Source organism: Barbatula barbatula, assembly GCF_947034865.1.
Source record: "Barbatula barbatula genome assembly, chromosome: 19".
NCBI classification, from domain to species: Eukaryota; Metazoa; Chordata; class Actinopteri; order Cypriniformes; family Nemacheilidae; genus Barbatula; species Barbatula barbatula.
In genome coordinates this window covers 10,666,032-10,676,158 of record NC_136782.1, presented here as the reverse complement: position 1 = coordinate 10,676,158, position 10,127 = coordinate 10,666,032, and the positions used below count along the sequence as shown (strand labels likewise).

At 39.3% G+C, this 10,127-nt stretch overlaps 1 protein-coding gene across 2 annotated transcripts; it reads left to right on the top strand.

Moving 5' to 3' along the window:
• Positions 1-290: 290 nt before the first annotated feature.
• cul5a (cullin 5a) lies at positions 291-10,089 on the top strand. 2 transcript variants are annotated; one of them, XM_079481844.1, is made up of 19 exons: positions 291-403; positions 1,387-1,496; positions 1,577-1,676; positions 1,899-2,075; positions 2,151-2,292; positions 2,414-2,559; positions 2,643-2,723; positions 3,270-3,363; positions 3,592-3,722; positions 3,925-4,032; positions 4,299-4,363; positions 4,807-4,939; positions 5,041-5,172; positions 5,258-5,381; positions 5,485-5,660; positions 5,742-5,903; positions 6,076-6,194; positions 6,295-6,418; positions 6,498-10,089. In XM_079481844.1, the coding sequence occupies exons 1-19, from the start codon at positions 386-388 to the stop codon at positions 6,690-6,692; spliced, it is 2,337 nt and encodes a 778-aa protein (XP_079337970.1). In that variant the 5' UTR covers positions 291-385; the 3' UTR covers positions 6,693-10,089. The 2 variants fall into 2 exon arrangements, with proteins under 2 accessions (XP_079337970.1, XP_079337969.1); XM_079481843.1 differs by having other exon boundaries at positions 334-403; positions 4,792-4,939.
• The last annotated feature ends 38 nt before the right edge of the window (positions 10,090-10,127 follow it).

Sequence of the window (10,127 nt, the reverse complement as noted above, 5' to 3'; positions counted from 1 at the left end):
CCATTAAAACGAAACTAAAATATAGACGCCAACTAAGGGATCACATCCACAAGATGTACACACAAACAGTCTGGTGCACGCGTGTCATGTGATACACCCTTATAAGGATCTCTCAACTGTCTGTCTGGTGTCTATGTTTAGTCATGCATCTGACCAATGAATGCCAACGCCACCTTTGTGAAAATAAATGAGCAAAAATTCGCCATTGCATCTCATAAAACAGAAATGTGCTCAAGTGCATATAACCGTTAAAGAAACGTGCTCAATAACTCTCCCACCACAACACTTCTAGGCCGACTGCGTGACCTAATCCCGCACACCGTGTTCTCATGCCGCACCAAATCTCGCGATATTGCGCGAGGGGATAAATTAAGGAAACACGGCGATGTCTAATTTGTTAAAGGTAAGAGACGCTTTAGCTCTTTGCCATCAAATTCTCAATAAATCTGTAAAAAAACACGTGGTCGCCCATATGACTACATTTGACAGTGTTTTGTAATTGAGATCTGGCGGCTTGGTCGGACTTTTACGTGCATGTCTGCTGAGTTGCTGAGGTTGTGTTGCTCTCCTCAGCTAGCATGCTGTTTGCTAGCCGAAATTCATGAAGCTAATAAACACGATAATGCTTGGCTGCACGTGAAGCATTTAACGTCACGATTCAGTCCACTGGGTGTTAACTATCATGTTGTTTTTGAGTATATATCATGAAGGCTTCTGCTGCTGTTGACAGTTAGCACTTATGCTAGCTTGACCAATGCTAGTTAAATGACACTGATGTAAATGAATGCAAGCTAATGATCTAATGTTACTCTCTGCTTGTCATTTGTAGTATCACGTGCTGATCTTTTTCATGTCATGTCTCTAAAATTATATATTTATTGGATATTTTGTGAAAAAAGCAATCAGTTCTTCTATCATACGTATGTATGAGGATAGATAGATTTGATGGTGCTAAACATGATGTCTGTGTCATCAAATCTACAGATTGCCTACAGAAACAAAATTGTTGTATTGTTTTTAACTAAATCAGTTTGATTAAGATTCTCGATTAATAATCTCACTAATCTGTGGTTTTGTCATTCTGCCATAGATTCCAAACTGCTCATCAGAAAAGAGTCAGATGCATTTATTACCTTCACTATTATAATGTTAATCTGTAGGAAGACATTACTGCTTTTGACACAGAACTTTTTGTATACTGCCTTTTTGTGAAGAAATTACTTCTCACCAAAACAGATGTTATGTTTGTTCGATGCATCGTCAGATGTCAGTAAAAGAAACTGTGTTAAAATTGCCGTAGTATCTGTTTCCATGTGTTGTATGTGATCACAGGCATGCACTTGTTTTCTAACAGACTATGTCCCCCCCATTATCTTTTTATTTTAGAACAAGGGGTCCCTCCAGTTTGAGGACAAGTGGGATCTTATGCGCCCCATTGTCCTCAAGTTGCTTCGCCAAGAATCTGTAACTAAGCAGCAGTGGTTCGATCTTTTCTCGTAAGGCCCCTCAAGTCATCTTAAATCTTAAACATAGTGTGAACCTTTGATCACTTTTCTGTTCTTTATCATTGCCACAGAGATGTTCATGCAGTTTGTCTATGGGACGACAAAGGACCAGCAAAGATCCACCAGGCCCTCAAAGAGGACATTTTAGATTTTATCAAGCAAGCCCAAGCGGTAAATTCTGTTCCAATTTTAGGCTCTCCGGAATATTGTATTATGATGGGTCAGTCAGCCACATTTATCTGACTGGGCCACATAAATAAAGCACACTTAATAAAATATTTACTTATAAAATATGCCATCTTAAATCAGTGTTTTTGTCCAAGTACTTGGGTGAGTGTATTGGAGGTGTTTTCTCATTCTTGCTCATTGTTGATCTAACCCAACTGCATTTAGAGAGTGCTCAGTCATCAAGATGACACGGCGCTCCTCAAGGCCTACATCGTGGAGTGGAGGAAGTTCTTCACTCAGTGTGACATTCTGCCCAAGCCGTTCTGCCAGCTCGAGATCACCCTGATGGGTAAACAGGGCAGCAATAAGAAGTCCAACGTGGAGGACAGCATTGTTAGAAAGGTGAGCAGAATCGTGCATGACACAGTTCTTGCAATCTTTTGTTACTTTTCATGACCACTTGCAATTTTCCTTCAGCTGATGTTGGACACCTGGAACGAATCCATCTTCTCCAACATCAAGAATAGACTGCAAGATAGCGCAATGAAGTTGGTCCACGCTGAACGGCTGGGAGAAGCATTCGACTCTCAGTTGGTCATCGGAGTCAGAGAGTCATATGGTGAGACTGCAACACATCACACATGAGTTAAAGAATACGTCACGAGGCTTTGATAAAACATTTTGGTGAATTGAAATGGAATCTAATAATGTGTAATGAATCTATCTTCTCTCTTCCCTAGTGAACTTGTGCTCCAATCCTGACGATAAGCTGCAGATTTACAGAGATAACTTTGAGAAAGCCTATCTAGACTCCACTGAGAGGTTCTACAGGACCCAGGCGCCATCGTATCTGCAACAGAATGGAGTTCAAAACTACATGAAATATGTACGCCATGCCTGAAATTGTTGTTTGTGAGATAGTTAGTCCTCAAGTTTATCTCAATGCATCATATATTGTATCCGATACAGGCAGACGCTAAGTTAAGGGAAGAGGAGAAACGTGCACTACGGTATTTAGAGACGCGACGTGAATGTAACTCTGTACAAGCAGTGAGTATAAGAATTATAACTATATAGAATTATATAATGTATGAAATGCTGAGCTAGAATCGTATGCATTAAAGTTAAAGGTCCAGTGTTAAAAATGTAACAGCATGACAGTGATGTTGCGAATTTCTACCAACGGCTGACTCCAGCACTCATCCCCTCCCTTTCGGAGCGCTACAGATGCTTATAATGGGCAAATATGTCGCCACTTTTATGCTTCTTTGCTGAAGGAGGCAACGTACTTCTGAAACGTGCTCTGTAGTGCTGTTTATCCGTTTGTAGAAACTGTCGAAACAACATGGAGAATTCCTTGTAAGACCAGCAGTATATGTGGATAGAAATAGCTCATTGTAAGGTCATGAAAACATAACGCTTCATTATGTAAGGTACACACAGTCATTTCTGTCAATAGATCCTCCAAACACGTACGCATTGGACCTTTAATGTAATTTAAAAGTCTTAAATGTTTATAAAGGTTTTTAATAGTTTTTCAATTGTCTTTTTTATGATAGATTATCATTGTGAAATTGATTGGTTTTTTTTGTCCAGCTTATGGAATGTTGTGTGAATGCACTGGTGACGTCATTTAAAGAAACCATCTTGGCAGAATGTCCAGGCATGATCAAACGCAATGAGACAGACAGTGAGTTCAAATCTAACGGTTCTGCTATTTGTGTGTTTATTTTTGTGATTGATGTGGTATGAGGTTTCTACAGGCAAGACAAGCAAAGCCTTTTTAAATGAATCTTGATTTGTCAAAGCAACACACTGTAAATTATTTCTATTTTCGTATTTCTTTTGAGGCTATAACTTCCTTATGGAAGCCAAGAGCTTTACATCTTACACTGTTGTATTCTCACGTCCTGCACAGAGCTGCACCTCATGTTCTCACTCATGGATAAAGTGCCCAGTGGGATTGAACCCATGCTGAAAGACCTAGAGGACCACATCATCAGTGCAGGACTGGCAGACATGGTGGCTGCTGCCGAGACCATCACAACGGTGAGCATTGCTTTGATAATAAATGTATCTTCTGCAGCAAAACTAGGACGATTTCATTACCCTAAAATCTGTACAGTTTATTTCTGCACTATTATACAAGTGACCAATCTGATCCTTGATCGTCCATGCTAGGGCTCACAGATCTTAAGCTATAAGGTCACCGCCAGTATGCTGTAGTTTTCATTCGTGTGTTTCTCTTTAGGACTCTGAGAAGTATGTGGAGCAGCTGCTGACTCTGTTCAATCGCTTTAGTAAATTAGTGAAGGAAGCGTTCCAGGATGATCCGCGATTCCTGACAGCAAGAGATAAAGTAAGCGTACCGTCCATCCACATTCATTCAGCTGGTCTTTCTGAGTAGGCTGAGTGAGTAGATCACATCCCAGATGGTCACCAATGATCTGTGATGGCTCATAAGTACAAAAGAAAGTTGCATAATGAGTCTTTTATATATGCTGTTGATTTCAATGCACTGCTGAATTGGATTATTTTATCTTTAGAATGAATGAAAGAAAATTGAAGTGGTTAGTTTTGTCTTGCGCACCTGCTGTTGTTTAATACAGTTTTCATTACCTCTAGGCATACAAAGCAGTTGTGAATGATGCCACAATATTTAAGCTGGAGCTGCCACTGAAGCAGAAGGGGTGAGTGATGACTGCATTCTAGGCTTCTATTGAAAGTCCATTTTAGTGAGATCCTCTAAACATTGTGCATTATTCTTCTCTGATAGCGTTTGTGTAACTGAAATGTTTCTATAAAGCTTTGTTTCCATTTCCTTGCTCTCATTTCAAACCCAATTCCTTTTTTGCCTTATGCGGAGTGCCAGAGCTGCTATAATGCAGTGAAAGTGTATGGTGACCAGGCTGACAAGCTTCAGAAAGAACAATATTTGTACAGAATCTTGTAAAGAACAAATTGAAATCTTCCTTGACGCCAGAGGTCACCATTCACTTTCATTGAAGGGTAAAGAACAGCTTCTGTTAAAAATGATTCCCTCTGTGTTCCATTAAAGACAAAATGCATTGTTTCACAAGAGTTATTTCAGGTAAATGATTCTTTTAATATTTCTAAGTATGTCTGGATGCAGGGTGGGCCTGAAAACACAACCAGAGTCAAAGTGTCCAGAGTTGCTAGCCAACTATTGTGACATGCTGCTAAGAAAGACGCCACTTAGCAAAAAACTGACCTCAGAAGAGATTGAGCTCAAGCTGAAAGAAGTGGTACGTAGCTTAAATGTGTCTTGTAATATTGTTGACTCATTACTTGTGTGTCCACAATTTATCTTCTAAAACATTGAGTCTGTCATTTATTTTTCCTGTAGCTACTAGTGCTAAAATATGTCCAGAATAAGGACGTATTCATGAGGTATCACAAAGCCCACCTGACTAGACGTCTGATCTTGGACATCTCAGCAGACAGTGAGATTGAAGAGAACATGGTTGAATGGCTCAGGGTAAGTGCAGAATAAAGAGTGACTGCAATTCTGCTTGACAAACAGAAAAATGTGCTTAAGTTTACTTTCATCTCTCTTGCTGTAGGAAGTTGGTATGCCTGCCGACTACGTGAACAAGCTGGCCAGGATGTTCCAGGACATTAAAGTGTCAGAAGATCTAAACCAGGTTTTCAAAGAGATGCATAAACACAACAAGCTGGCTTTACCAGGTTTGTTTTGTCTTAATGTTATTTTTGAGCGGCTCAAACTAAATAAGTTTTTGGTATGGAGAGTTGTTTCATTGATTAGTTTGACTCTCTTTGTGTGACCCAGCGGACTCTGTGAACATAAAGATCTTGAATGCTGGAGCCTGGTCACGCAGCTCAGAGAAGGTCTTTGTGTCTCTACCCACTGAGTTGGAAGACCTCATCCCAGAGGTGGAAGACTTCTATAAGAAGAACCACAGTGGCAGAAAACTTCACTGGCATCATCTCATGTCCAATGGAATCGTATGTTATTATTTGTTATGTTTATATTTTATTTCATTTCGTCGTTTAATATGTAATCAGTTACACTTTCTTCTCTGGTAGATCACGTTTAAGAATGAAGTAGGTCATTACGACCTGGAGGTCACAACCTTTCAGTTGGCTGTACTTTTTGCCTGGAACCAAAGACCTCGAGAGAAGATCAGCTTTGAGAATCTGAAACTCGCCACAGAGCTGCCTGATGCTGAACTGAGAAGAACTCTCTGGGTAAGCAGACTGCAGAAGTTTCAAAGCCAGATTAGCTCGAAAAGGCCACATTCTATACTTTTGTAGCATCTTTTTTCGTCCACGTACAGTATGAAACTAACAACTGTGGCAACATCTCCGAGTGGCTTCTTTTGATTTGTTGAACAACTCTTCTCAATCTCTTTCTCTACAGTCTCTTGTTGCCTTCCCAAAGCTCAAACGCCAAGTGCTGTCATATGAACCCCAAGTGAACTCTCCCAAAGACTTTACAGACAGTACATTATTTTTCGTTAACCAGGAATTCTCTTTGATGTAAGAACATCTGCTTTGTCTTTTCTGAATGGACTCTTGTATTTGCTTTGACATACAGTAAATTGCTTTTAGTTGTCTGAGATTTTCCGTTTCTCCTCAGAAAAAACTCCAAGGTTCAGAAGAGGGGGAAGATCAACCTGATCGGTCGGTTGCAGCTGACCACCGAGCGAATGAGAGAAGAAGAGAACGAAGGCATCGTCCAGCTTAGAATATTAAGAACGCAGGTATGAAACTCAAAAAGAATGCATACATTTTGTTACACACAATTTTCTTTCTGTCTTCTGACGTTGCAATGTTTTTCAGGAGGCCATCATTCAAATCATGAAAATGCGTAAGAAGATCACAAACGCTCAGCTGCAGACCGAGCTGGTGGAGATCCTGAAGAACATGTTCCTTCCTCAGAAGAAGATGATCAAGGAACAGATCGAGTGGCTCATCGAGCACAAGTACATCAAGAGAGACGAGACGGACATTAACAACTTCATCTACATGGCGTAGCATGGAAACCACTCCGGAGATGATCTGCAAACGTTCTTGGGACGACTTACCTTTCGACGACCAGCAGCTGGGGTGGGATAGTGATTGACGATACTGCTGGGGCTGCTGGTCTTCCAGCGTAGTGATGAGCTTGGCATCAACACATCGGAAAAAGTTCATTTTAAAATTAAATAAATCCCTGCCTTACCTTACAGCCAAGACCCGCAAGATGAGGATAGGAGATTTAAAAAAAAAAGACAAAGGATTATATTTTTGCCATCGGTAGTCAGTATGCATGGTGGGCGGTTTGCCTTTATTTGTGCACATCTCCAGCAGCATGCGGTCAGTGGGAATGTCACATTCATCCGAGGACTTGTTTGTGTGTTTTTCCCCTCCCGAATCTATTGCGCAGCCCTCACCACGGCAACCCGTCCTAAGCGCACGGCCAGGCCGAGAGCCGTCACACCTGCTACTGTTAAACACCCGGCTGCGAATGCCGACACCCGCACTGGGGTGCATGGCACGGGATGTTGGACAAGCATTAGCACTTTTCACCATCTCTGCCATAATTTGTCAGCATGGATTTGTTTGTGTTTTCTTTGGGTTGTGTTTCTTGAGTTTTGTGTTTTTATTTCATCAAAGTGATGAGTTCTGAACACTCGTAGTTGAGTATATGAGGGGTACCAAGTATACATTTCTATCCCTTTCATTAGGCTACAGAAAGACGCAGATGGAGATGAGCAGATGTTCCGTTATTGCTCTCACGTGAAAGCTGACTGATTTATTACAGGGACATGGTGTAATAGGGTGGTTAAGGTCCCCTGATCGCCAGTAGAGCCCCAGAGCAGAGAATGCCCAACCTTAAAAAAGTTCACCTCTGGCCCCTGCATTTTTTAGATGACTTTTGATTTTGTTCACCCCATCATTGTTGAGCGAACTCAACGTCTAAAGCACAGAGTTACTGACGTCTGATAATAAGCAAGCATTGCTCCAACCTCTGGTAAAGTAGGACAGGAGTGCTATTTTACGAGAAAGTTGTTCTGTCATTCTTTAGATTCCGTACTGCCAAAGTGCAGGACTACTTAGCTAAAAAGTTACATCATGTTTTTTTTCATTTACCCGGTTTCAGTGAATCATCGTTATAGAAAAGACTGCCACTATTTTAAAATCTATTCATTTAACTTTCGAAAGCCATCTTGGTGAAGCTGTGTGATTTTGAAGCGAAACCGGAATCTAGAGTCTTGTATGTTATTTAATGACTGGATTCATGAATCGATCATTATAAATGCTGTTTGCCAGATATGTTTCCGGATTAACACTCATCCAAGTACAGAAAATTACTAGTGCTTTTCTGGAATAGCTCAGATATTGGCAGCCTCTGGTCAGTGGGTTTGATTTAAAACAAAAATTATGGCATTATCAAAAACATTAATAAAAAACATTTAAAAAATTCTAATTCTTTGTAACGTACACAGGCACTGTGTTTTAGTATGTAATTTACAAAAACGTGCATATGCAATCTGGAAAAGTCAAACTAAATAGGGACAAATAATAGGTTATGGAGGACAACTTCATAACCTCTCAATAAAAATGTGCCGCTGATATTGAAATAAAATGTCTACAGAATCGCTGTCCATCTCCACTAAGACATTTTCTTGCAGGTGTTTGTTTGTTTGTCCAAAAGCTGTTTTCAATGCAGCTGGTAGTTCATTTATTCACCCTAATGTCGTCTAAGACCTGTTACTCTGTGGAACACAAAAGAAGATATTTTGAGAAATGTCTAACTGTTTTTTTTCTCCATACAATGAAAGTCAATAGGAAACAATGTTGTTTGGTTACCAACATTTCTCAAAATATCCTCTTTTGTGTTCTGCAGAAGAAAGAAAGTAATTTGACACAAGCATGTGTAAATGTTGAAAGAATTTTCATTTTTTGTGAACTATCCTTTAAACTCATTCGTATCCCTTGCTTTTGATTTATTGTGGGTAATGCAAAGTGATTGTAGTGCGAAGCCATTCTTTAAAAGATCCAGATGTACAACAGTATTTGAAAACATTATATTTTTCGATTGTCCACTTTATTTATTTACTTAAGCATGTTTGTGAGAGTGAAGACGGAGAGAGTGCGTGTGCACACTTTGGAGCCTTTTACACAGGGTGCTGCCATATTCTGTTACGTTTATATATTTAAAACCTATGTTTTGTAGATTTCTTCTATCGATTGTATTAATCGCATCATTTTATTAGGACAAGCACTATAATTTTCAAAAGTATCAATCACAATGGACTTTTTGTGTGTGGTATAAGTGAGCCATGAAGCCAAATTATTTTTGTTTCTTTTTTCCAGTGACCCTAGTCCCAAAAACTGAAGTTCAATCCATTGATGTGAGGTTGAAACTTAATCAATTTTATGTCCGAATTTGTGTGAGTGACTTAAACGGAAAACTACGAGTTGTGCTCTTTTTGTTCACAAATTTCTAGTATTTTTTGATGCGCATAGAAAGTTTCAGCAACTGGAGTATGTGCTGTGTTTAGTGATACGATGCAATAAGTGATCAGGATATCATAGGCAGTTTTTAAATCTGTTGATGCTGTTTTCTCCAATAAACGTTCTATCCTGAATGCATACATATATTAAAACACATTATTAAATTGTTTATATTGTGTCAAACTAAATTGGGTTTATTGTTTGTTGGGGTTGATCATTTGGCCATGACACTTTATTCAAATATTGTTCAAGTAGTGGAATGTAAGTGATGATGTGTCTTGTGATTTCCTTATCGACTATCCTTGGTATCACTCGTTATTGTAGATCAAAAAGGAGTGTTCTCTGTCACCTTTATCTTCCAGCTTTGTTTATCTTGATCCATACTTTCTATCATCAGAATTGTTTCTAAACATTTCTTTATCAGATAAATCCGATTTTTTACTTAAGCCAGTTATATTCCATTTACATTTGTAACCAGTTTTTGCTTTAAATGAGTGAACGAACAATTATCAGTATTCATCATTTGTACGAGACGTGAGTGAAGTTCTGCAGTCTTTTCCCGGATCTCGCCACATTGATCCATGAGATTCAATAAGAAACTGAACACACACACACACAAAATAGAATGGACTATAATGTGACACACTACATCTGTAAACCTGAGAAGTTTCTTTTAAAAAAAATCAGCTTTCAAGATTTCTTGCCTGGAGCCGACAGCTTCAAGAATATTTGAAATGTATCTCTAAAGTGTCTGAGGTGTGCCACTGTCCAGTGAAGATCTAGAAAAAAAACGGTTGAACAGATGCTGTTCATGCAGTCTGGGTGAACCGTGTGTACTGCTATCTTATGTGTGGTTCCATTAGGGTTCTTTTTGTCTGTTTTTAAGTTGCGTTATTTATTTACTGGCAAAATAAAAGTACTTCAAAATGTGAATGATGTTTGTGTTGTGGGGATTTATTGTTGAAAATT

What these genes read in the sequence shown, in the direction of transcription:
- cul5a (XM_079481843.1), top strand. An exon ending in CAGTGGTTCGATCTTTTCTC is followed by an intron (nt 1,497 to 1,576) that starts GTAAGGCCCCTC and finishes TCATTGCCACAG; the next exon opens with AGATGTTCATGCAGTTTGTC. An exon ending in AACCAGGAATTCTCTTTGAT is followed by an intron (nt 6,195 to 6,294) that starts GTAAGAACATCT and finishes GTTTCTCCTCAG; the next exon opens with AAAAAACTCCAAGGTTCAGA.